The sequence below is a fragment of the Poecilia reticulata genome, chromosome 18 (genome assembly GCF_904066995.2).
Source record: "Poecilia reticulata chromosome 18, P_reticulata-male-v2, whole genome shotgun sequence".
In the NCBI taxonomy this organism is placed as follows: Eukaryota; Metazoa; Chordata; class Actinopteri; order Cyprinodontiformes; family Poeciliidae; genus Poecilia; species Poecilia reticulata.
In genome coordinates, this window is record NC_088847.1 from 14,207,653 (window position 1) to 14,234,626 (window position 26,974).

The following is a 26,974-nucleotide window of genomic DNA, read 5'->3' on the forward strand; positions in this document are numbered from 1 at the left end:
GTGACGATAACAAAGAGTTGGCCAGCGGCTTCTCATCGTCACTCAGGCTGAGAGAGATTCATACGGCGGCACACAAGGCGACTGAAGGGCCAGACGCGCTGGCCCTCGGCCAACACGGCGGAGGAACGGCTGGCAGGGGACATCTGTGCAGGTTTGGATAATTTCCACTCCGTGGCATTAAGCAGAAGGCCTCAAACACACACAGACTCTGTAGAAACGTTCAATACTTTCACTTTTAACAAGTGTAGCACTTTTAAGCATGCTGTTGTTGAGCCGTTACTGGAAAAAAGAAAAGGATGCAATTTTGATCCTACACGGTTTAAAAATTATTAAATTACAGGCCAAGATCCTTTTTATGTCAAAGGCTTTTGAAAAGGTAGTGACAGAACAGCTCATTTTTTTTCTTTTATCTTTTTTTTTTTGAGAAACGGGAGACGTTTAACAAATTTTAGCCTGGCCTTTTTATAAAAGCCGCTCCACAGAAATGGCTTTACTTGAAGTTCTATTTTGTTTTCTCCTGGACCTTTAAAACCTTTTAAAATGAATTTTAAAATCTCAGTCTTCACTTTCAGAGCCGTGTTGCGGTCATGCGGTCTGATAAATCCTTCAGAGTCGTTTTAACTAGTTTAAGTTTCTATGACAGACGTCTGCCGGCTTATCGACTCTGTTCTCGTTTACGTTGCATTTCAACAAATTTTAAGCCCATTTTTACTGTGAGCCGCTTTGCTACAATTGAAAGTTGCTGTCGAAATAAAGTTTTACCTATTTAAAATAAGCAGCGATCGCAATCTGACAAAGCACCAAAACTTAGAGGAACAGCTGTGACGTAATTTCTCTCTGGCATCGTTTGCAAAGTCGCCTCCAACAGGACTATCATCAGAGACATATTTACAATTCAGCTGCCAACTGATGAACAGTTCAAAGCTATTATTAGTTTCTATGTAGGTTATATAATAGCTCCACAGGGTTACACGGCAGTGAGTCTCACCGCAATGCCAGAAATGCTCATTACACAAAGACAAGTTGTCATAAGTTCTATAATAGATGGTCTGAATACAAGAACTTCAAGTCACAAATCACCACAATGGAAACATTCACTTGTACTGCGTTTAGTTTGTTATTATTTGATATTAAGTTTAATCAGAAGACTGTAGGGTGTCTTAAATGTGCTTTCACACACATTTAAGTGTGACTGTTCACTGGTAAAACAATTTTATGACGTACTCATTTAAATACAGATAACTGACTTTGTTATTTGTCCATTATTTCTGCTCAACACTGGTTCAGTTGTTCGATTATCCGATTCTAATTTCAGGTTTTATAATCCTCTAAAATATGCCTTTCTGATCATTTGTGAAGTTAAGCAAAAAAAGCCAACATGAATTTAGCTTCACGTAGCTCCTCTACTAAATAAACTCAGAAGAAACCAAATAAGTGGCTTAATTTGACAAAGTATTTTAAAAGAAATTTCATTACAGAGCACCCTCTGCACGTAGCTGAATTACTCGCCTAAAAAAATGGCAAGCTGATTCTAAAAACACTACAGAACCCGGTCAGTGGCTGTACCTGCTCTTCCTTCGTTAATAAAAAAAATAAACAAATCTTCAACGAGTTTTACGAATGCCACTTTTTGTTTGTTTCCTTTGACTGCAGAGAACCAAGGCCTTAAGAGAGACTTTAAAACAGAAGTACAAACAAAACAGTGATTTTTGTGCATCGTTACACCCCCAGTTCTTATTTAAGTCTTTTTAGATTTCTAAAGTCTGATCAAATCAGATCAAAGATTTTCACGCTCACAAATGTATACGTTTCCTTGAATGGCGATCTGAAACTGAAGCTGCCAAAGTTCTGTGATTTCACTAGAGAGAAGGAACAACCAAATGTTTTGGAGACCGTTGGTCCTCACCCTCTCCGAGGCCGTAGCGCAGGCGGAGCTCCCACGCCTGCATGGCCTCCCTGCTGTCAAAGCCCAGCAGCGCGACCTGGTTCAGGCAGAGGACGGTCAGAGTAAACGCCACGCCTTCATACCAAGGTCCAGCTTCCAGGCCACAGATCTCCTCCAAGGTGACGCTCGCCCTCTCCTTGTTGCTCTGGAGTTTGTCTGATTTGTCTTTGAAAACCACTAAAACGAGGCAGTCTGGAGCAGAGAGACAAAGAGTTTCACACAGGATGAGGTAAAAAATAAATAAATACAGTAGGTTAGAGGTACACACGTCTAAACGACTTATTTTAGTTCAAAACAGTTGAAACAAGATTTACACGCACCAGATAAAAAATTTAATAAAATAACACTGTTTGACATTAAAGCAGACAAAGCTTTTCTTCTTTTCAGGTACAATTATTGAATGTATTCATTTTCATATTCTTGAAATACTAAAATAATGAGAGAAAGAATCTCTTATTACAAATATGACATATTTGTCTGTTTTAACCGTCGCTGATGCTTGGATGCTGGATTTGATTTGAGCAGCAAACTCAACACTTACGGAGACGGACAGAAAGAGCAGACTTGTTTTTCACATACTGATGGCATTTTTATCAAATAATTGATGAGAAGTATTTGTAATTCAAGACGTTTTCTCCCCTGAAACACAACATATATTTGTATTTCTACTCTGACTCCATATTCTGACCGACAGTAGCCGCTGGCGTGTCCTCCAGTCTGTTGACACCTTTCAAGAACAACTCAGTGTCAACCAACAAAACAGCAGTGCGTCCGCATTTTGCTGTCCTTCACGTACACACACACACACGCGCGCACACACACGCACACACGCATACTAACACACACTTAGAAAGACAAGGCATTAGTGCAGACAGCTGTAACAACACTGACATCAAAGATCTGAGGAGGAGCACCACTCAACCTGTGCAGTATGTTAAGCTGTGCAGCTCTACATACCCTGCACACACACACACACACACACACACACACACACACACACACACACACACACACACACACACCCTGCACTGAGACGTCCCACATGACACCCAAAGAGCTTTAATCTGCTGCACAGGAATCAAATTAAACTACTTTGTTTCATTAAAGACCATGTCACATTTTAAAAGTTTAAAAGTCAGGAAAATTGTATTAAGCATTGAGCTGAGCAGTAATGCAGCAACAATCCTGCAGTGTGAAATGTTGAGAAATTGTTTAAAAATGATGACAAGTTTCACAAGTCAACCACATTAGATTTTTTATATTGTGATTTTGAATTTTTCCATCAATGCTTTGTCTATATCCACATATTCTTGCAGGATTTTAGGCGACTAATAAACCTGCTAGAACAATTTACCCGGGTCCTTCTTACTCCAAGTCAATATCATAACTGTGAGAGCCCTGTTTATTTTTCTAACTCAAACAAGCAAAATGAGCACAGCCTTAAGAGGGGACGCTTTAAAAACAAACAAACCACAATTTCAGCTAAATTAGCATAATTCGGTTTAGCACCAATTCACAACAAATTTCACCTTGAGGCACTTTAAGGTAAACAAATATATATTCAAATCTGCGAACGCCTCGTGCTGTAATTTTGACAATAAATTTAAATGTATTGTGTTTGGTGAATACAAACTTTGATTTTCCTAGCTTTTATACGCCAAACCATCATCCTTCCACCGCCGCCTAGCTCAAGTGTTTTGTGTTTTCTGCATATTAGAAAGACGTGACATTACCAAAAACTTACAGGCTCAAACTGCTAACGTTTGAAAAAGCTACACATGCCCGTAAATTACGGCTCAAGTCCAAAACGACTGTTTTTCTCCAAATAAACATGCGCACAGGTGTGAGAAGCGCTCCAAAGCGCGCAGTAAACACATCAGTGGTTTCTTACCTGCTACAGGCGACGGCTTACGAAACACGAGCCACCTAGTCCTCCACTGCGAAAGAAAAACAGAAAGTTTTACACAAGCGTGTTTGCGGAAGTTATTGAGATTTTTTTTTTCTCCCTGGAGCGAATAAAGATAACAACAAAAAAAACAAAAACAAAACAAAAAACCCGAGCACCTTTTTCCCATCTCTGAGTCTGGCGTATCCCTCCACGACAACAGAATCCGTCATCTTCAGTCATGGTTCCTGACAGCTGCAGAGTCGCTGCCTGAATGAGGGGTCACTTTCAAAATAGCTGCGCTGGTCGCTATGCCCCCACCTCCCCCTCCACCCACAGCAAGGGGGGCACGTGGAGGAGGGGAGGCGGGGGGAGGAATGCCATGACCGGGGCCTGGTGTCTGTCGTCCGTCCGTCCTTCAGGGCTCCAACAGCCGGTGTTAAACTCCTGGCTGCCACCTGGACTGGGCTGAGCCACCTGCTGCTGCTGCTGGGAGCACTGGTGGAGACAAGCTACCACATGATTCACAAATAGCTGAGTGCTTTCAGTCCCATTCACATTAAAAGGTTGTCAGAATGCAACCAGAAGATTTCGACGTATTTCATTTGGACTTTTAAGTGACAGTGAAGACAACACCAGTGGATGCTGCTTCCGGCCACCTCCGTCCTGTTTTGTCCTGCTGAAAGGAGAAGCTCAGACTGGAGGGCGCTGCGGTTCTCTTCTGAACGAGGTCTTCTTCACGTTCGAAGGTTGTTGGTGGACAGGATTGAGGAAGAGACACTGATGTTGTGAGAGGTGATGGGTTTATTAGGAAACAACCAACAGGAGAACCAAGATGTGACCAGGAAACCACCTGAACATGTTTCCTATGGTCTTCATGCTTGTCCCGTCAGAGGGGACTCGACTAGCTTGTTTGCAAGGACTGCACTGCATTCTTCTCTCCCTAAGATTTCAGACAATTTCAAGAATTTTAATTGGCTTGGGCCCTGCAGAGGAGGAGACGTCCAAGCAGGGCCCACCGGTGGGTCCTGTGGTGACGAGATGTCCCGTCTTCTTCTGATGGACTTTTCAGGGCGACAGGCTGTTCCACTGTGGAGTCTAAATATAACGTCAAAGACCTGCAGTTTGAATGGTAAACTGCAGTAAACTGTAAATCATAAATTACAATTAATTTCTCCTCTTCCAAAAAGCCGGGATTTATGAAGTGCATGAATAATAGCTGTCCTCTTTTCAGGTGTCAATCTCTGCAGTTCTTGCCGATTTACCAGACCTGATAGATGTTTTTTCTGAGTGATGCTCTCCTTGCTCAAAATGCTCATGTGGAGCACTATGGCTGAAGACATTTATATACGCTGGAATATTGTTATTTAACCTAATATTATCTTCTCCACAACTTCTTCCCTAATCTGTCACACTCTGCTATGTGATTGACTTGATTTAATCCCTGTTTTTTTGTTACTTGGGTGCCATCTGTTCCAGTCCATCAGGGGGAATCGAAGAGGTGGAAAAGGGGCAGAGCAAGGACAGAGCAGACTGGTTCGTACCAAAACGGCGAGGAGGAGAAATGAGATTTTCTTACGCTATTGGTTCAGTTCAGTTTGTGTGTGTTCCCCCTTTTTGTGTTTTGTGTGCGCTGATCAGCCAGTGTTTAAGTTTCCCATTTGTCTTATTTAGGTAGATCTGTTTGTTTTTGTTCTTCTTGTCAGTTTGAGTAAAAGAGGACGGCTACTTTGACCTTTGATCCCAATATTGTCATTTTCTATTATTTACCTAAGTTTGTGTTTTTTGGTTTTTTTTTGGACTTACACCTCTCTGTCCATCGAGTTTAAATTCCATTTTTTTTTAAAAAACATGACTTTCACCTCCTGTTTCACGGTTTCTTCAAGGACTCTTAAATTTTAAGTTGATCAAAATGTTTTCATAGGTTCAACAAAAAAATGGGAGGAAATTCAACTTCAGCTTTTAAAATACGGGTAATCAGAGAAGATTTTCATTGCCGTCGTGCAGATAAAAACATGTTTCGATGCAACTGTTTTGTTTAAAGTACATTTTTTATTGGTCTTAAAGACTCACGGTTTGTCAAGTAATTTAAAACATATTCAGTCACAACGTATTTCACAGTTAAAAAATATATATATATATTTTTCTATTTACTTCCAAAAATAACATAAAAACATACAAGTAAGATATCGAGCTGATAGTCCAGGTGACACACTGTCATGTTTTCCCGTTTTTCCGTTTAATCACGGAATGGATCCAGTCGAGATAATTGACCACTCTGGTGTAAACTCCAGGTTTTCCCGGCTGGTCGCAGCCCTCGCCCCAGCTGATGATCCCGTACAGGAAACTGACATCACCCTTCGCACAAGCCAGCGGGCCTCCAGAGTCGCCCTGAGGAAGCACATAAGTGGACATAGCTCACGCGTGTAAACATGCATGCACCGATCAAAGCTCTCGCATGCAAACAACTGAGTCACACACTTGAAACCCGATGCATCACTAAAAATTGCTCTCCGCCAGCGAGGTATAAACAGTCGGCTCTGACGTTCGCTGTGAGAGGATGGAGTTTAAATGCTTCAAGTGGCTGGTTTGTCGGTGAAGATGCATGTAAATCTGCGAGAAGCCTCAAAAACTTCCACTTCTGTCCAAAGAATCCCCCGCTGACATCTCATGTGCTGCTACGTTTAATTAGAAAGCAGACGTTTTTAACCAAAACCGAAGCAAGAGGTCAAGCTTGGAGTTTATATTTCCCAAAATACATCATGATGAAGCATCACTTCCTGTACTCGAGGGGGATTGAAGTCAATTTTTATTAGTTTACCCTGAATTTAATAATTCAACGAAGAAAATCACACATATAAAATGTTTCAGTTCAATTCCTCCAAAACAAGATAAAATAAAATGTGAATGTTTTTTCTTTTTTTTCTGAACTGTGTTAGACCATATTGCCTGTTTATTGCGTTGCCTCTTTACTCGGCACTTAAACAATACAAAATGAGGCCCTGGAGGTGCTCTCGACCTTAATCTGCACAAAATATGGAATTGCAGCCATCATCGCATATTAGTGTGTGCAATATTGCGATTGCACAGGAATGCTTGGATGATATATTTGTTGGAATGTCAGATTTTAGTGTGATGCATTCATGCGCCGCATATCAGTCACATAAATCTAGCCTGTGTTAAATAGACTTTAACTGGCGTTGATGCCCTCACCTGATGAACATCTTCATTGCCTGAAATGCTGAAGTTCATGTAGCGTGTTCGCCGTGATGGTCTAAAACTTTCCGCTTATTGTTGCTGTGAAATATTCCTTGGAAATTGTGCAACTCTATTTTAACTTGTTGATTTTGTCACCTGCAGGACGGCCACGTTTTAGCTCAAAGACATAAATGAGCATGAATGAAGTCCAGATCTGAGTCACACTGAGAACATGTGGCAAAAATAATCAGAGTGAATCAAAACACGGCGAATTTATTAAGGCAACTTACACTGATTTTTATTTAGGTGGTGCTAAATAGAAATGTTCACCACACTGTTTTTTTTTCCAGATTTTGTTTGGAAACCATTTCTAAATCCCTGTAAAGCACATTGCACATTAGCTCGAATAGTCAGATTCAAGCTAATTCTGCAGTGTGGCAAAATGTGGAAAACGTGGCATGGATACTTTTGATCAGACTGTAACCATTTACTAAAACTTTTTATGGTTTTTCCTCACAATGTGCCCAACAATCCCTGCAGGCCCGACTCAGAGTGGAGGCTTCAACCCTCCTAATCACCCCGCTCGTCTGAATGCACTGCCTACCTGGCACGCGTCCACGCATCCACTGAGCCCTGCGCAGATCATGTCGTCGGTGACGTGGTTCCCGTACACTTGTGGCCGCTTGCAGATGTCATGAGAAACCAGCCTGACTCCTGCCTCCTGCAGAGTAGAGTAACCATTTGCCTCTGTAAAGTCGAAACCACAAACAGTTCATTAATTATGTAGAAGACAAAAAAAAAAAATAAAATAAAAAAAAAAATAATAATAATAATAAAGTTAATAAACTCCTCTTTAGTGCCGATTCCACTCACTTTCACGCATGCGTCCCCAGCCGCTGATCGCGCAGCAGTAGCCTGCGGGAAACTTCAAGCTCTTTTCTGGGAGGCAGATGGGCCTGATGAACGGGGTTCTCCTCACGCACCGCCCGTCCTGCTTTTTCAGCTTGATTAGAACTTAGAGAAAGAGAGAAAAAAAAAACACAAACATGAGCTTACAAAATGGGTTAGAAAGCTGAAGAAAGTGGGAGACTCGAGGACTCCGGGGGCAACGCCCGGCAGTAAAAAGCACAGCTGCTGAGTGACGCACGGCTCTGAACGCAGAGCGGGGGTCTTAACTCATTTGAGTGTTTCTAAACAAGGACGGCGTTTGTTCAAACTAGAGTGACTCACTGGGACATTTGTAACTGAATCCTTGCTGACAGAGGCAGCTTTTAATACTGGACGATGGGCAGTCGCTCAGGGGGTTATGAAGAGGGGCGGCATACAAGCAGACGTCAAAAAATAAAAGAAAAATAAGTTGGCGCTTATTGCAGAGCACGGGGAGACCGTTTTACAAGCTGTTTGTTGGACTGCGCTGCGTTTAATCACGCTCCGAAAATTAGTTTATTTCCTACATTTTATTTGATTATTGGATGGAAGAAGGAGGAACTTTTCCAGGTCACCAATGATGCAAGGCTGCTTACCGATGTCGTGAAGCGTCGGGTTAAAAATGGAGAAGCGTTTGTGGAAGACGTAGTCCTCCACCTCAAAAGTCCGAGTGTTGGGACCGGTGGTGTTGAAGTGGTGCTGACCGAGAACCACCCGCAGCTGAGTCTTCAGAGGGCTGCAGGGGGAAAAATCAGTTTAAATCAGCTGTTAGCAACACAGGGTCACTATAAAATAATATATTTTCCATATGCAAATGAGCTTGTCTGTCTGAAACCAGATCATCACAAAAGCGCCCCACTGAGAAGAATGATCTCCAGCGTGAATTTAGGAAGAAGTTTTGTGACTCTGAAGCTCTTGGATTAAGAAAACGAAATCCCCATCAACAGACCTCTAAAACACTTTGCAGAATATAATGCTTTATTTTTCACATTCTGTTAAAAATATCTAGATAAAAAAAAAAAACATATATTTTTCAGTCTATATTTAATAAGTAGTGCAGCTGAACTGCACTGCATACTTGCTGAAGAAGCAGTGAGCAGCAGAGAGGACCCAGCAGGAGGAGATCAGACTGCCGCCGCAGAAATCAGACTGGCCGATATAAATGGCTGCCATCCACGGATGAGTTCCCGGCAGGGCTGCGTTTCCTCCAAATATCCGACCCCTGGCAACCGCTAACCTCTTTTTGTGTTTTACCCCGCACACAGGATTTCCGACTCGTTTGGAGGAGCTGGGCTTTTTGATGTTAGGCAGGGCGTTGAATGGGATAATCCGTCGAGAAGCAGCTGGAAAAAAAGGAAAAAAAAAGGTTAAAGCAAATAAATATTCCAAGCAACAAGACGCAGCTGTTCCTGTAGTTCTCTAAATAAACTAATGCCTCGGATCATCTAACAAATATCAAATTAAATGCAAACTGTGGTTTTCAGTTGACGATCAACAGACAAAAGTCATCCAAACTAGCCAACAACTATGTGAAAAGTAATTACTTTTTAATTAAGCACTAGGGTTTCCCCCCAGAAAACTTGCTAAACCTGGTGTTGGGGGCACGAGGGACGTTGATTTTTGAGTTTAAAAATGTTTAAAGATGATTACCCAATGATTAAAATATCATTGGGTGATTGTGTATTTTTGGAAGACATTATTAACAACAACTACAGGGTCTCAAAAAAGGTAAACATGAAAAAAACTAAAATACATAAACGATGCTTAGCCTGGTGGGGATGCAAGTAAAGCCTGTTGGCCCGCCAGGCTTATAATACACCAGGGGAAACCCTGAGCACCTTTTCTGCAAAGTGGAGTTTCACTATTTATACAGTCGACAACTTAAGATGAGCTAAAAGCTTTGTAAAAACAGCATCAAGTTATTCCCTGATCCCAACAAATGAGGTCACTTCTCAGGTTTTGGGACTTCAGTGAACCACAGTGAGTCATTATCCATAAATGCATAAAAGATGGAGACACTAGTGAGCCTCCCGAGGAGAGACGAGAAATCTGAATCAGAAAACCAGCTGTGATATTAAGCTGAAGCAGACTTGGATTGCAAAGTGGGACAATGAGCCAAATCACAACAATAAAATGAAGTTTCAGAGTGGCCTAGTCAAAGTACAAACTTAAAGCCTGATTTAAATGCTGTGATAGAACCTTTAGCAGGTCATTTTACATTAACAGATGAAATCCTCATAAAAAAAAGATGTATTATATATTTTTTTACTTTCTTTATCTTTGATTTAAATTATTACATTGAAGATCTGAAAGGTCTTCACAGCTCTACTGGTAGTTTCCTTCCCAGTGACGTTCCTGGCCTCCTTCCTGCCACAAGCGTCCTCCAAGAGAGACAAAGCCTCCTCTCTCTCTATGCAAATCGTCTGCTGGAGAGCGGCTCCGGCAGACGGGAGAAGCTTGTGAATTCTGTGCATACTACTGGCATCGCGACGGTGCGCCGACTGTGCCAGATCCCACTCGGCTCATAAACATTCAGCTGCACCTGACATGACGTGTTGATTCGGGGTGAGTCATGCCTCATTCTTGCCCTGCGGTATCTGGCTTAGCCCAGGTTCGAGGAAAAGCTCCTTAGATAAACTCTTGCTTTTGATTGCGGCGCGGCTCGGTGGAGATTAGCGGCGCTCAGTGCGCTTTCAGTTTTTCTCTTTCAGATCGGAAAACGCCAAGGTCTTTAATCAAACGGCTGGGTGCATGATGGAGCGCCGGGCTTATTCTCAAGCGACAAAGTGTCACCGGGTTGATGAATCAAGAGTCGGGATACAGAGGGACCTGAATGCCTTGGGATGGTAAAATGAAAGTGTGTGGGTGAAATGATATTACATTTTTGAAGAAAAGGTTAAGACTAATTCAAACTAATTCAAGGCAGATATTTGCCTTGCTATGATAAAGCAACTAGCCACAAGTTCACATCTTCTGTGTTAAACAAGAAGTTGTTGAAACATACTTTTTCTCAAGAGAAATTAAATTCTGATTCTGAGGGTTGTTTTGGGTCATTGTGCATCTTTGCACAGCAATTTTGTTCTTTTTTTTTCAACGATTTAGGTCTGCTTTGAGCATTTTCCTTTCTGTGTTGATTTTTGCTACATTATGGTGCACTTCAAGTGTGTGAGATCAATTTGCGTCTTTGGTCAAATTTAACAGTTCGGCCTCTCACCCACGACAGCTTTGTAAAGACGATGGACGGATGGGATTTAATGATTCTTACATCAACCATGTCGAATATGGCTTATGGTTCATTATTTTAACCCCCATGATGGTTAGGGACCATGTATTTTAGAGATTCCCTCTAAAGATGCTCTTAACTCCTTATTTTAACAGTTCAGACAGCAGACATGTCTCAATATTAATCGAAACACACAGTTTAAACCATGTTCGCACTTCTGCAGTAGCTAAACTCTACAGCTTTCCTTTCTGCCTCTCTTGGGGGCAACGGTGGGTCTACCGGTGTTTGTTTTGTTTTTAGAGGGGAAGAAAATTAAGAAACAATATAAACAGGACAGTATTTAATCATTTAGCATATTAAGTGAGCCAAAGAGCTTATTACAGACCCCGTATACGACAGATGGAAAACGTGATCCTATCTCGATACGGGTGAAGCTACAAGAGCGACACTTTAATTTCTAACTCAGTGAAGGTAAAAATTTAAAAATTTGGTCCAAGGGAATCCTGTTTGCCGGATGTCCAGAACCGCCTGTGTTTGGGGATACAGCACTGAGGAACATCACTGGTCTTATAACCTGCATTTTCTTTCGATGCGCTGTACGAAAAGATATCTGAATAGGCACATCTGTGAATAACTTAAAGTTATGTTTTGAATAAATATCCTCAAATGCTGAACCATGTTAAGGCCAAACTAAAGAGGTGGAATTAGAAGGGATGGTCATCAGACTCAAAGGCTGTTATGGATAAACAGACCATCCACGTTATGCTTGTCCACCAAATTACTTTCCGTCAGCCGAGGTAGAAGTTTTGTATCGTTTTTTTGACTTATCAACGTTTCTCAAGGATTCTACATCTTGCTTGTCATGAAATGCGCTTTCTTTCTCATTTTCTCTGAGCATTTCTTCCTGTTTTCGACATCATGTTGATGTCCAAGCCTTACACACAAAAAAGGCCCGCTTTTTGTAATTCAGCAATCGCCGTTTCCTCTGTACCTGTCAGCTGTTGCCAATCTGGCGTCACGCAGGAGGGGACGCTGCAGTATTCCCAGGAGATGGCGCTGTCAGTTACTGTGTAGCACCACGGCTTCACGTCCCCATCTGGGTTTCTGTGCACAACACAGATGCAGCGGGTTACGCAACACAGAGGCCGACCCTCTCACATCGGTTTTTCAGGGTAAACACACATAAAACAAAAAAATTGTTGTTAGGTCTTTTAATAATTTTCTTTCTTGTTAGCAGAATGCAGCCTAAAAAGCTTTCTTTACCGATTTTTAAAATGGTCTCTTGGACGTCTGGAACGTTTTTTCAACACGTACCGTTTGATGTTGGTGTACTGAATTGCTGAGAGGTAGTCATGGCAACAAGAAAGGCTAAAGAAAAACAGTGGGAACCGGACACAGAGCAACTGTGTCAGTGATAAAACCTTTTTTTCTTCTTTTTTTTTTTTTACCGTATGCTTCTCAAACGCTCACGGTAGATGTTTATGCTTCCGAGTAAAACACAGTGTGTGGCCTCATCCACTCGGGCGACGAGCAATGGAGGTAAGGAGCGAGCCGCTTTTGCTAGCACAGGGCTTTTAAAAGAAAGCTGGAAATTTCTGCTTTAAATTAGAATTTATAGGAAATATAAAAAGCGAGTCTGGTTTTCCTGATAAGACCGCCGACTTCTCTTATTATTTTTCATTTCTGGGTGCAGGACACCAGCATGCACACACCTGCAGAAGGCGTGCTCCCCGAGACCTTTGAGGGCCGACGCGTTCACCGTGCCGAGGTGGAGCTCGTCGAAGAGCAGGTCGGAGTTCCAGGGCAGACACCGGGCGCCGGACTCGGCGGTGCCCGCCACTCCTCTGTAGCCCGTGCCCCTGCTTTTGTAGCATTTAGTCTCCGGCACTGCACGAACACACGCCACAGGCAGAGACACACGAAGCGAAATCAGTCTGGACAGATTTATTCCAGCAAAAGCTAAAGTCAGCTGAGAGAAAATGTCACTATAATTAACACAACATTCGTGTATCCGTGAAAAACCAGAACATTGAAACACTTATCTTCTATTCTAGATGCAAGCAGCACCTAGAAGGGGGGTAATTTTGTTACGTTTTTGAGTGAAACGGACTCATGCTACGGTTACTTACCGAGGCTGCAGTCGGGTCCACCGTAACCGTTTCTGCAGTAACACACTTCCTTTCCGGTGGACGTGATCAGCCGACATATTCCCTGGTTTTTACAAGGGTTTCTGCGACACTCTGAAAACACACAGAATATCACATCACCTATAAATGGCATAAACAGAGAAGTGAAGCAAGAGCATCCTAGAGCTGTTCACCGGTGGAGCAGCTCTTCCATCTTATCCAGTTTGTTCAACAAATCCGGCCTCAGCCTTACTTGATGTCAAGTTAAAGTCCGAGTAACAAAAAGTCACATTCACCGTCATGCATAAGTGCAAATATTGCAAAAATTCCTTAGAAATGGGCTGCACAGTGGCGCAGTTGGTAGAGCTGTTGCCTTGCAGCAAGAAGGTTCTGGGTTTGATTCCCGGCCCCGGTCTTTCTGCATGGAGTTTGCATATTCTCCCATGACTGTCAGGTTAATTGGTTTGTCTAAATTGTCCCTAGGTGTGTGTGTGAATGGTTGTTCATCCTGTGTGTCTCTGTGTTGCCCTGCGACAGACTGGTGACCTGTCCAGGGTGACCCCGCCTCTCGCCCGGAACGTTAGCTGGAGATAGACACCAGCACCCCTCCTGACCACACTAAGGGACGAGGGTGTAAAGAAAATGGATGGATGGAAGGATTCCTTAGAAATATTTCTAAATTAGCGCCACAAAGTCTGTTTCTTGAATGTGAAAAAGTGCAAAACACATCATAAATCACAAAATCCCAGAGGGACTGATCAATGTGAAAAGATGTTCCATATTATTTCATTTTAAGAAGAACTTATTGAATGCAGAAACATCTTTTTATTAATATTTCAACTGTTTAATAGCTTTTCTCAATAAACTCATAAAACTGGTCCTTGAGGACATGGTGGCGATAATATGGCCAAAAATGGGAATGAGTTTGTAAAATGAGGCTTACATTGATGTCCACATAAAGTGCAGTATTTGCAATGATCTAAAAAGAGTTTGGGAGTTCTTGCAGCTCGCTCTCCACTATTTCCTGGAATCCTGACGCCGTTGTGTGACACTAGGAAATCTGAAGTAGGTGTGGCTCAGGCGGGAGAAGAGTAACTTTTGAGTAACGTCTTTTCTGCTGCTGAGGGACCTCCCTAGCAGTTAATCAATGTGAGCTTCTCGTGAATCACGTCCTGGCCGGGGGAGGGGGAGGGAAACTGGCTCCTCTCCTTGCCGCCTCTGGCAAACAAACCCATCTCATGGCTCTTTCAACAGCCATTCAGCCCAACGTCTCCGGTTCAAGAGTGGCCTAACAAAAGCAAAGCGAGACCTCCACGTCCTGGACGCGTCTGTGTGTGTAGGAGTTCCTGAAACTCTTGAATGGGGTTCACCTGCTGCCTGGGCAACTGTTTCAACCGCACTTTTTCCTTCCACTCAGTCTTCCGTTAACATGCTTCGATAGCGAACGCCCAACTTCTTCCGCAATAGCCATTTATGGGCTTGCGATCTTTGAGGAGGATGTTAATGACTGCGTACAAGAACTTTCAGGTTTCAGCTGAGCAGGCAAGATGATAGACAGATGGATTTTGGATTTTCAGTAGTTGTAGCGGCCTTACTCATCATTATTAAGCAGTAATGATGAGTAATAATGATGAGCGATCCATCCATATCCCACTGTTATTATACTATTTTACAACCAACCTTTTCTCGGCCTTCTTATGATCTGTTGCCTCCTTTTTGCCTCTGTATTCAGACTGAGTTTAATATTAAGCTGTTTTCTTCTTTGCGTCAACAGATTTTTCTTTTATTCTGGGCAGAACTGATGTAATTTAAGCCCATACCATAATGACAAAAAAAAAAAAAAAAGAAGAGGACCACATGGGAGAGTATAAAACGCTCCAGTGATGATCTCTTCTTCATGCGAGAAAATCTGTCAAATTCCCACGAACATCCCTCTGCTAAGATAAAAAGCTCAGCGAGGACCCGCGGGGTGTGTTCTATATAACACCTACCCTGAGTCACTGTGAGTCACATAATCTGCCTTTTATTCAAAGGCAAGGTTACTCCTGTAGCTATGGAGCTGCGATCAAAGAAAGGGAAGGGCTGCTTCTGCCGAGAAGGTTGTTTGAAAAAAGAAGAAGAAAAAACATTCTCTTCAGAATAAGAGGGAAGGTGATCCTTTTCATTCGACGCAGCAGTTTGTTTCGAGCTGTTTTTTCTGTACGCTTGTCTCCGTACGCTTCAATGTAGACACAATCAAAGAAGTCACAGGTTGTCAGAGAGGGAAAACACCGCTGAGGTCAGCGCAACCTCCCATCCCTGGGGTTTCGCTTCTCAACCAGCCAACAAAAGGAGGCAGCGGAGCAACAAACAGGACGCGCTCGAGGCACGGCAGCAAAGGCAGAAAGCGTATCTTACTTGTGTAGTGGACGCTTTGACAGCTGACTTCCCCCGCCTCACACGTGCACTGTTCCACGTTACGGAGGTGAATTCGTCCCCAAGACTCTCCGATGTCATAGCGCCGCAGGTGCGAGGCTTCATAGCACTTCTCTGAAAAGGCAGCGGGTGGAAACGTGAGAGGAGATTAAAGGGCTCAATGGAGCGTAGCGAGGATGGATGAGCTGTGCGAAATGCATGCTAAGAGGCTGAGGTTTTTTTTTTTTTTTTTTGCTGTTTTTGCATTGACTGCATGTGTTAGAAATGAGGAAACGTTAGTAACAAGTGAGTCAGAACTAAGTAAACACTCTAATTTCTCTCAAATTGCTGGCTTGCAATCAAAAGTATGTTAAAAACCAGAATGAATGCAATGATTTTATTTTGTGCAAAGCTTATGAAATAAATGGGGAAAAAAGGAACATTAAAATTAAATTTCCTTTCTATGTAATAGTCTTCCACAAGAGCCTTCATTCTTCATTCTCCTAGGACTTTTTTTTTTTTTTTTTTTTTTACAGTTTTTCACGTTGCAACCAGAAACTTCGATGTAATTTTGGGGATATTTTATGCGATACCAACACAAAGTAGTGAAAAATCGTGAAATGGAAAAAAAAGCAACACGTTTTTCTGTGTCTTCATAACTAAAAAATATGTAAACCAATAAATAAGCAGCACTTTTACATTTTACAATTCTGGCCTTTATGGAAGAGTGCCAAGAAGAAAGCCAATGCTGACAGAAAGCCAGTAGTCGTGTTTGCATCTTGTCACCGAGTTGCTCAGGCTAAATAAGACCAAAATTAATCTTTCTGCTCTGGGTAGAAAACACAATGTGGCTGCAAAGGCTGGTTCCACAATGCTTTGATTTATGTGAGCTGTCTACAAATGAACACAGATAATGTTTTTTTATTAAATGTCGACACTATTGTGTCATTTCTCCTGTCACGTCACCGTTTCCACTGCTTTGTGTCGGCCTGTCCCAGAAAATTCCAGTGAAATACTCTGCAGTTTGTGGTTTAAAGATAACAAAATGCTTAGAAGTCTATGAGAATTGAATCATTTTCGTTGCTGAGCATTAAGCCAACCATAGCAGAAAACATGAGCGCTGACTAACTTTCCTCGCAGTGTCTCCCGGTGAAGTTATCGGGACACGAGCAGTGAAAAGATCCCGTTTGCGGGATCGCTGTGCAGACGCCTCCGTTCTGACAGGGATTCCTCCAGCGACAGGGATCGATTTCTCTGCGAGGCGCACCTGGAAAAGGAAGAAAAATAACATTTTAACGGAGGAAGTGAGTGAAACCTCCACTCCGATTACAAAAAGGACACTCACCAACAGACTGAGCACAGAAGCCCCACTGTCTGTCCCGGTCAAAGTTGTGTGTGAGGGAGCACCTACGACAGAAGAAACAGGACGACGCTTCATTTAAGTTCAGCAAAAATTAGTAAAATGCACAGATGCTGATGAATTCACGAGTTTTGATTGATTTGTGCATATTGTTGTGAAACACTTGTTTTCTCTTACATATTGCCCTGCAGCTATTTTTGTTAAGTGTGTAAATATGCTGCTGGATACTCAAATCCAACAGCAATGAGCAAGTAATAATGTTATTCAATCTCATGCTATGCTGTGCAGACACTCTGTCAGCACTGATGAAGATTTACTCTCCTGTGTTAAGGCCAATGTTGATGATTCAATGGTAACACAGAGACAAAGCAGAAAATATATCCTATGGATGATTTTCAACATGAAAGCCACCAAATGGAGCCAAGAAATATCTAGATGATCAACAAAACCTTTGGGGGAAAATTCTGTGGACAGTTGAGACAAAAGTCGTGCTTTTTGGAAAGTCTACGTCACATTACGTCCGCCCTGAAACCAACAACATTTTCCTTACAGGAAAACACGTTGGTGGGGGTGTGATGATCAGTGTGGGGATCCAGATCTGGACAAATTGCTGTAAATTAATGGAACCCTGCGTTTTCTACCTGGATGACTAAAAAAACCCAACTAAAATGAAGATTCTGAGGTGGACTAGTCAAAGTCCAGAGCTAAATCTAGTTGAGACCTTAAACAAGTCGCTCAAAAACTCTCCAAAGTGGCTGAAGGAAAGCGGCCCAAACAATGAGTGACACAACCGGTTATTAGGCTCGGGAATGTTTTCAGTACAGGCGCATCTTGGTTTGGCTTCATTCGTTCGATAAATGAAATCTGGGTCTCGTTTTAAAAGCTTTCTGCATTCTTCAACCACCCACTCATCTTGTCACCTCTCAGTGAATTTACAGCGCAGAACTGCAAACCTGCTGCAACACCACTGGGCCCGTGAGCTCATCACAGAGACATGTGGGGTCTTATTGCAAAAACTTTAGGTGTAGGTGGACAAGTGTTGTTGGGCCATATATAATTGCGTATAGGTTGCTGGAACTTGTTGGCATCCACCCTTCCTGTCTCGACTCCAGGTGACGGCAACTGGAAAGATATTCAGCATGTCTTGGGTTGTTTCTTCCAAAAATAATAATAAAAAAGGAAGACGTTACAACTTGAAGTCATAAAAAAAAAAAGAAAAAAAGCTTCATTACGATTTTATCGTGGCAGCTGTTTATACACCCCGAGGATGAACTGCCAGAAATACTAAATGTGGTATAAACCTCAGCTGCTATCACAGTTTTAGAGGAAGTGTCTGTGTTTATCTTCAGCTACCTTTTAACACAACCGACGGAGATAATTCAAGAGTAATGAAGACATGATGACACGATGAGTCCCGCCAACAATTCTGCAACTGGGGAATTATGCAAGTCTCCCTTTTGGGGGGGCAGATTACTTCATCCTCTGCTGTGATGACACTGCTGCATGAATCCCCAAGCACAGCCAGCTGTAAATAGGTGTGACTGCGCCGCTCGAGTTACAAACTGCATCAGTGGTCATTCAGCAAATCGCCATGCTAGCCCGCTAAACGGTTGACAAGAGAAAACAGTCTGAGAGAAGGGAGGCTTAAGCTTGTCGCAGATCAACCACTGCAGGTGTACTGGGGACTCACCATGGTTTGGAGCTGGAGCTGGTGATGCAGCGGTGATGGAGCCATCCGCCCTGACGAAAAGGGAACTTGCATTCTTGGCCAGATGTGGTAAGAACTGAGAGGAGAACCAAAACCGAAGGAAAAAAAAAAAAGCGGCTTTCAGTCTGTTCACACGGAGGAAACACTGATGCCTGGCAAAAAAACATATTCAAACTCGTTTAAGTAGGAGGAGCTGCAGAGATCAGAAACTCAGGTGGGAAATGTTTAAGACTGGGGCAGGGTTTCACCTTCCAGCTGGAAAATTTCCCTAAACATGCAGCCAGAAACACACTGGATCAAATGGTCTCCTCAGGACTCGCAGCCCTTCATGCACACTTAACTCAAATGATTGCAGATATGCAAAAAGTTAAAGTGTGTCATCACGAACAGGCTGTACATCCTGCTCAAGAACAGAGAAATGTGCTATTCTACTAAAGTTGGTGAGAAGTTTTTTTCCTGATCAGGACAAGTGAATTTGTTATTTTGCAACCATGTCATTTATTTTTTTTGTACACATAACTTCATTTTATTATATGTCTTATGACATCATGTTTAAATATTAAATCAGATGTCATGATCAGTTAAGTCAAGTAGACTTTTTACAAAATACTTTTAAGACTGATACTTTTTACTTGAGCAAAAATATACAGAAGTAAATCCAAATTTTTTTGGGGGGGGGGGAGACTCTCCCAAACTCTGACTACAACAGTTTAAAAAACTTTAAAAAGTAAAGATAAAAATGGGAAACCTAAAAGAAAATTGAGTACAAACATGTACTCAAACATGGTATTGACACACTTAAAAAAAAAAAAACTTTTTTAAATACCAGAATTTGGGAAATATTCTATATCTTTCTCTGTATAATTAGATATTAAGATCAAACAATTACTCCGTTAAGTAGACTCCAAATATAATATTTTAGTCTTATTCTCTATTACGTTTTATTTTTTTACTTGGCTTCTATCTGGCCCACCTCTGGATAAACACTATATTTGTACTTCTCTTCCCAAAATTTAATAGCACTTCCTTTCCAGAGAACTTACACTTCATTTCCAAACATTTGCTCTGACTCTGATCACCACAACTGAAACAGAAAGCCTACCTTTCTTGGTCGGCGCTGTGGAGAAAACAATTTCAGATCCAAACACCAACATGCTCTGAAAATCAGTGGAATGAAACATTAATTATTTGCTATTCGATTTTTTGTTGTTGTTGTTGTTATATCCGCACGCAAAAAAAAAAAAAAAAAAACCACGAGAAAACTTACCGCTCCTCCACTGAAAGCGAGTAAGAGAAAAGCCAGCCTGACGTATCCCATGCTGAAAGTTCACATCTGGCGTTCCAGAGAGGCTAATTTCCTGAAGTCCGTGAAGCTGTCACGTTATATCTGTCAGCTTCAGCCAGCTCTCGGTCATAGGAGACCCGGGAATCCCTGCAAGTAGCGTCCTGTACCTCACCGTTTTAGGCTGCGATGAGTAAACCCGTTGCGTCATTAGCCTGATCTAAGTCAAACGCATCCCGTATCCAGGTTGGTGTTCCCTCTGTTACTTCTCTGCAGCCGCCCACGGCTCATCACTGAAGCTAATCGGCTGGGAAGAGAGGGCAAAACTTTCCACCCAGAGGCGGAGAGCAGAGGTGAGGACGCGGGCGGCGGGAGCACTGCCGTACACACCCGCCCAAAAAAAAAAAAAAAAAAAAAAAAAGGAAAGAAAATCAACCTTATTTTTTATTAATTATTGATTATACAAGGGTGGATGAGTTACTGGTTGCCGTGGGTGAATTATTTATTTACAAAATAAAACACATATAATTTGCTACTGAAACCGAGGAAATTGTGTAATTGCGTTACAGTTACAAGTGAAAGCAGAAGTTTACTTATTACACTGTATAAAAAGACCCATGATTTCATTTGTTTGTTTTTTTAATATCGTCTGACGTAAAATCAGAATAAATTTCTCCTATTTTAGGTCAATTTGGGTTTCCCAAAAAAAAAAAAATTATATTTGCAAAATGCCAGTATAACGAGCAAGATCATTTTAAAGGCACTTTTTTTTATTATAGTTGTTAAAAGTTTGAATACACTTCATTAGTGTTTGGTACCATTGCCCTTAAACTATGTGACTTAAATGCATATTTTATATTTATCTTACAGGTGAACATCTTGCTTAAAAAAGGAGGCAGCATGATCAAAAGCAGCATTTATTCTCCTCTAAATATTTTATTCTTTGTTTAAATATCCTATCTTAAAGCGCAAGTGTTTCATTTGTTGTCAGAACTCAGAAATTCAAACTTCTGAGTTGGAAAAATACTTTGAATGTACTCGGGAGCGTCGACAATAACGCAGTGTGGTGGGAGCGTGTTTATTCTAGATTGCATCTAAATTCAGTGTTAACGCGTAACGCCTGCAGCTCTACTGAATAAGTTGAAAGTGGTGTTGGTTAGATGTAGAAACGGTGGCCACTTCATGTATAAATGCGACGCAGCAACACTGTGTGGTTTGAAACGTAAAACGTGTCGGGAAACCGAAAGAGACGAGCAGCGTGTGTTGACAGAAAACATTACGGCGCTAACATCGGAGAGCTGCGGTACATGTCACATCTTGATGCGGTGAAAGGACGTGGCTGGAAACACCTGAGCGTTTCTACATGCGATCACACCCCGACGGCGTCTCCATGCCAACCGTGTGTGTGTTTTTTTTAATGTACAGTTTCCTCATTTCCGAGCACTTTTGAATGCTTCGGCGTTCATGTTGGGTGATTCGAGGCTATTTATAGTCGTGATTTACTCTGGATCAGAGGGGATCTAAGGAAAATGTTACAGGAGATAAAGTAAGTAGCGCTGTTAAGACTTATTTCTGACAGGACAATTAGTGCTAAAACAAACGTCACTTTATAAGTTTTATAATGTTTAAGTCAATGGAATAAAAGAGTTATATCTCTTAAGGTGGATGTGCTTTATATCTTGATCTCTTCTTCCATAGAAACCCATCCGATTCCATCTAAGGGACACAACTGCAACCAATTACATTGCAGTAACAATAGTGCATTGGACCGAGAGGTAAAGGAAGCTAAGAGTTTAAAAATTAGCGACTGCCACATGTAGATCATTTCCTGTCGTGTCATTCTACCACTGGCACACTTCGCAGGAGACACCAAACATTTGCTATATGGGTGAGAACAGAGATTTGCAGTTGATTTTTTAAAAAAGATTCCTTACGTGCGTCTTGCTGCAAAATAAAACACCAAAACACGTATCATGCCACGGCTCTGCAGCAATCGAAGGGGGGAAAGGAGAAAAGTTTGAGTCACGGTGAAAGCAATATTTGCAGGCAAATCTCCTCAGCTGGGTCAACGTGTTCCGTCATGCTCTTCTTTCAGGAAAGAGAAAGTCCGATTTAAGGCTGTATTTAACATCTGGAAGGAGTTACCGCTCCAATAAGGACCTCATTAATAACTAACCCTTTGAGATAAAGTGGCATGAGAGCAAAGAGCCAGTCTGATCTTTTAAGCTTCGCGTGTTGTCGGGATTCCAGCTCTGACATGTTGCATCAAGACAAACTACCCGGTCCCACAATCAAACCTGTAATTTTCACCAGCTGTAATAATCGCTCTCCAGATGCTGAGCTGGAAACACAAAGAGGAGGCTGGACGGTTTATCCCTCGATCCCTCCAGTGGGAGAAAGCCGGCTCAACAAAGGAAACGGTACCATTAATAATTTACAGCACTGCCTGATTTAGCAAATTAAACATACCGACAAAAAAAAAAACAAAAGAGTCAAATAGGAGACTTTCAGTGGGTAACAGCAACACTTTGGGTCAAAGCCGAACAGGACTTTTCCCACAAAAGGCAAGAATGTCAGTTTGCTGAAACTGTCACCATGAAGGCTTTTTAATCATTCGACAATTTAGACAATCTCAAAACCACAGAAGCAGAAAATACAGACAATAGAGGTACTGTGTCAGGTATTACTGTAACAAAGGAAGACCATTTAACAAGAAATTACTCGTAAATTGTGCTTCGCCCGCTGTTTGATCGGGAAAACAGCGGGCGCTCTGCCGTTGTTCTCCAGATGCCAGCGGCTTTACATGAATCCATCTGAAAGTCAAACTGAAACATCGAAACAAGATCAGCTCCATTAGACAGAAAGAAAAATAGTTCAAGAGTCAGTCATGTACAACCAACAACATTCGTACTGTAATAGAAAATACTACTCAAAAGGTAAGTTTCAAGAATGTATTGTTTTTTCTGTTTTTTTTTTTTTGGTGTTTTTTTTTAAACTCCAACATGGCTAAAAATATAGTTACATTTCACGTAATTGAACTATACAAAACAAAAAAATAATAACGTGTCACTCTCTAAAAATTACACTACTAAAACTTAACAACAATATTTGCAATCTTAAAGAAATCCACAGTTCCAGTGAGAGGTTTGCACTCAGGACAGGGCGTGAATGCCAAAATGATTTTGTTTTTAAGGATCAGTTTGAAGCGTTCGGCTTTCCGAGGTACGATAATCGTGACACAATCATTTTCTCTTTTCCACAAATAAACCGCATGTTAATAATGGACAGATCCACTACATGCTTAGGGATAATTCAGGCTTTATGTTCCCACTACTACTCTTACATATTCAGGCTGCTTTGTGTCATTTAGATTTTTAGCGGGCTACAGTTTCAAGCTTGTGACGTGTCGTTTCAAGCGTAAATGAAAGCGCTTTAAAGTTCATTCGAATAAATGATCAGAAACTCCCAAATTGTTGCAATCCATGCCGCTGGTGAGCGTTTGTAAAGTTCTTAACCACAACTACATCTGTCGTCGTGAGAGTCGTGTCAAAGAAAGAGAACGACATCTTTACATGCAGTTTACAGTTTAACACATCAGACATCAGTGCCTCAGGCTTAAAAAGTGCAGTAGTGTGTGACTGTGTGTGTGTGTGTGTGTGAGGTCGTTCCCTTCAGACAATCGTGGCCTTGTACAGGTCTGACTGGCAGTCTTTGCCCTCTGTGGGGTTTCGGCCGTTCTGAGGCATCTGGGTGCTCCTCATTTTGCTCTGGCACTGCCGCAGCTCGGCGACGTAGCCCTGGAAGCTGAGGCTGAGCTCCGAGTCGTCGCCCTGGGACGCCTCCACGTTTCGGGCTTCTTCTAGGTGGACCCCCTCCACATCCATCACCTCCTGCGCAGCATCTGCTCTGTCAGCGGGTGATTTGGTGCCGTGGGGTGTTTCTTTCCTTCTCTCTGTGCACAGGAGAGAAATATAATGAGGATGAGTTTTTGTTTTTTTTTTTATTTAAAAGAAAAAGGGCAAAATATCCGAGTCTTTGAGGATCACCGGAGAATAAAAACTTCCAAAAAAGTTGAAAGCAACTTCTTTGCTTTCAAAAAAGTTGCCCCTTTGAGCAGAGTGAACACTGCTCAAAGGGGATGCTGGTCTACAGTGTTGATTCTTCTACAACAGCTACCACTGCTGCATTTACAGTTTTCCTCACAGCTTCAGGCACTTAGTTTGTCGCCATACGTTACAAACCAAAAGAACTAGACTCCTGTTCATACATCTTTACTTAAAGGAGCCGGCTTGATTGAAATGTCCAGTTCCTGGGTTGAGAAAACGAATGGACAAGATTTGACTGGTATAATCTAATACGGCTGCTTTGCATCTAAACTTAACCATAGCTGCAGTTTTGCTGATGTTGAACTCATTCTTACACACAGCCTCCTTTAGTAAAAATGACGCTATCCCATCTCAAAGTACTAAATGCTAACAGCAGCTAGCCTTCCCACTGACTGCTTTTCCAAATGAATCCAAGTAGTTGTACTCATAGAACAGTTTGTTCAAACAGCCTATTGTCACTGAGTCACGCACATCTAACAACATAATAAAAATAAAGATTTAAAGCAGCAGCGAAGACAGAACTGAACACAAATCTAAACGTAGAGTGAATTTGAAATACAGTACAATCCAATGAATGAAATCCAGATGTGTGTAATCTAATCTAACCTTCAGCCGTGACAGAGAAGCTAGTGCTAATAGGAAAATGGACGACGCATTATTTAAAAAAATAAAATAAAAAAAACAGTTACAGGCTGCACAAAGCTTCAGACTATTGCTGAAGTTCATCTTCAAGGTTACAGTGTAATGGTTTAGGTCATATTCATCTGTTAGATTGACCTAGTTAAAGTCCGGATTGAAAACAGTTGGGAATCTCTGGCATGATTTTGAAAACTGGTGTTCAGGAAGACTCTCTTGTGAGTCTGTCTACCGAGCTCGTTTTCAAAAAGAGCTGCCAAACGAGTATCTGTCTGTCCAAAACTGGTTAAAAAAACAAACAAAAAAAAAACGCCTCAAAACACCTGACGCTGTAACTGCAGCTGATGCTGGATCTGCACTTTACAGATTTTCATTTGTTAAAACTTTCGAACACCGTGAGTTGATGTGAACAGAAGTAAAAGAATATTGCTTTATTAAGCTCAGAAATGTAGAGCAAAGGTAAATTTAGAAAATGTTTTTAAAAGGCCCAGTCACACTTTGAGCTCATTCCCTCTGAGTCACGCTTCATAACTTCAGATCGGTTAAGAAGAATCTCATCATTTGTTTTTGTTTTTTTTTTCTCTCCCAGTCTTCTTAGCTTTAATCATCACTTCACTTTGATACTTTTATGCTCCTGTGTTATCTCGTTGCTCCATCGGCCTCTTTCACGACACGGCCGACGGCGCAAGTACTTCTGCTCCGACTTGCTCAAGACCGGGAGGGAACTGAATGAAGACGGACACAGCGATGACTCACCGCTTTGATGTCACACAGTGTGTTTGCAATCAGCGTTTTTATGTCTAATTCACCCGACTTGACCTCATGAAAATGAAAGATAACGATAAAGGAAACATCCTCCTGCATTGAGCTGCCTCCCCAACCCTTCTACAGGTGGAGCCTGAAGTTTTGTGATGAGCGATGAGGCCTTCCACGGCGTGGCCGCACACAGACTCTAAACACGGGGCTCAAACCGGGGCACTTCGCCACAGAGCTGCAGGCTGTGATTCATTCATGTTCTCTGCGTGGCCGTAAACAAATCCTGCGAGCCGGCGCTCCGCTTCCCCCTTTCTGGAAAAACGTCGACGTGAAGCGAAAGCGGGTGAGTGACCCTTCCTGAACTTCCAGGAGAATTCAAGAAGTTGTGAAAGAAGACGAAGGGTTGCGGCTGAGCTGGACTTTCGGGGACAAGTAAAAGTTCTCGGCTTCCTTTATACGGCTTTTGCCATCTTAAACCTTCACGTCGGCGGCGCGCAGAGCTGCTGGGCGACACGTGTGATGAATTGGAGGGCGTCCATAGCTCTAAATTATTGATGCCGAAATGGAAGGCAAACAAAAACAGATGGCGGTTCTCACATCCGTTGCAGTTTAAAAAAAATAAATAAATAAAAAGAAGAATGTAGTTGAGGATATAATCTGAACTAAGTTCTGATGGTTTTCTTGTAAAATATTAGTGGGGGGAAAAAAATTGTTTCCAACAATAATTTCAGCTAAGCAATAAACCGTTTTAGGAAACGGTTTATGCAGATTACGATTTATTTTTTGGGGGAGTGGGGGGTCTAAACTCCAGAATATTCAACATTCAAATTCTAAAAAAAAAAAAAATATATATATATATATATATATATAGAGAGAATATTTATCCAAGTATCAGTGGGGGAGTACGTACGTATTTGGGTAATTATACCATTCATGTCAATGATCAGCAAATGTAATTTTGCCACCGGGCTGTAAATATGTGAATAAACTTTCAAAATAATTGATTATTCTGGATGACAGACCGGAGAACAATCAGCAAAACCAATAGATTTACAACTGTGCTTTTGGTGTTACTTCCCGTCTCTTTCGGCCACACGGATGGCGCGAAGCCCTCCTGCAGTTGCAGTGCTTGTTCCGAGTTAAGAGAGTCGAGACAGCATGGAGGATTCTTGTTTATCTTACTTCTGTCCGCATAGTGACGCCTCCCTCTGTGCAACGCGTCATCATCTGGCATGGTTTAGATTTAAGTTTTCGATGCTTCGACCGTCAAACTGTTAAAACAATAAGGGTTTCAACACAGCCGGTGCCTCCTGCCCTCATGGCAGCAGCGGGGCTGGAACAGACCCAGGAACAGTCTGCACCGAGGCCCGCTGCCAGAGATCTGTGCCTCTGACTGTCAGATGGATAATGAGGCTGGCCCGGGGTCAG

At 42.0% G+C, this 26,974-nt stretch overlaps 3 protein-coding genes and 1 long non-coding RNA gene across 9 annotated transcripts in view; 1 reads left to right on the forward strand and 3 right to left on the reverse strand.

Annotated features, from left to right (window-relative positions):
* The window catches only part of LOC103480440 (protein Dok-7), a 35,536-nt gene extending 31,104 nt beyond the window's left edge, over nt 1-4,432 (reverse strand). Inside the window, exons 1-3 of one of the 2 annotated variants that reach the window (XM_008435389.3) lie at nt 4,010-4,432; nt 3,837-3,882; nt 1,907-2,137 (exon numbers count right to left, since the gene is read on the reverse strand). In XM_008435389.3, coding sequence (XP_008433611.2) covers nt 1,907-2,137; nt 3,837-3,882; nt 4,010-4,063 — 331 coding nt within the window. In that variant the 5' untranslated portion in view covers nt 4,064-4,432. The remainder of the gene's footprint in view (nt 1-1,906; nt 2,138-3,836; nt 3,883-4,009) is intronic. The other variant, XM_008435390.3, reaches the window with a different exon arrangement.
* Nucleotides 4,433-5,862: 1,430 nt separating this feature from the next.
* Nucleotides 5,863-22,528, reverse strand: hgfac (HGF activator). 2 transcript variants are annotated; one of them, XM_008435388.3, is made up of 14 exons: nt 20,034-20,455; nt 19,869-19,923; nt 18,749-18,842; nt 17,044-17,105; nt 16,828-16,965; nt 15,702-15,833; nt 13,308-13,418; nt 12,891-13,065; nt 12,170-12,282; nt 9,034-9,298; nt 8,552-8,691; nt 7,902-8,042; nt 7,633-7,775; nt 5,863-6,221 (listed from the first exon to the last, which is right to left on the reverse strand). In XM_008435388.3, exons 1-14 carry the CDS (start codon nt 20,082-20,084, stop codon nt 6,048-6,050), a joined length of 1,794 nt encoding a protein of 597 aa, XP_008433610.1. In that variant the 5' UTR covers nt 20,085-20,455; the 3' UTR covers nt 5,863-6,047. The 2 variants fall into 2 exon arrangements, 1 of the variants encoding a protein (XP_008433610.1); XR_014084919.1 differs by having other exon boundaries at nt 6,093-6,221; nt 7,633-7,749; nt 20,034-22,528.
* LOC103480438 (uncharacterized) lies at nt 12,628-16,927 on the forward strand. The gene is made up of 3 exons (XR_536091.3): nt 12,628-12,717; nt 12,872-12,967; nt 16,839-16,927. It is a non-coding gene; the product is annotated as an uncharacterized LOC103480438 (long non-coding RNA).
* Nucleotides 22,529-22,625: 97 nt separating the features above from the next.
* The window catches only part of LOC103480437 (regulator of G-protein signaling 12-like), a 46,132-nt gene continuing 41,783 nt past the window's right edge, over nt 22,626-26,974 (reverse strand). For all 4 annotated transcript variants that reach the window (XM_081600117.1, XM_081600119.1, XM_081600118.1 and 1 more), the window contains one exon: nt 22,626-24,000. In XM_081600117.1, coding sequence (XP_081456243.1) covers nt 23,720-24,000 — 281 coding nt within the window. In that variant the 3' untranslated portion in view covers nt 22,626-23,719. The remainder of the gene's footprint in view (nt 24,001-26,974) is intronic.

Coding starts and splice junctions, on each gene's coding strand:
- hgfac (XM_008435388.3), bottom strand. CDS start 20,084: ATGGGATACGTCAGGCTGGCTTTTCTCTTACTCGCTTTCAGTGGAGGA. Junction 13,419..15,701: donor TCAAAGCGTCCACTACACAA/GTAAGATACGCT, acceptor GTGTGTTTTCAG/AGTGTCGCAGAAACCCTTGT. Junction 7,776..7,901: donor CTGGGGACGCATGCGTGAAA/GTGAGTGGAATC, acceptor TCGACTTTACAG/AGGCAAATGGTTACTCTACT.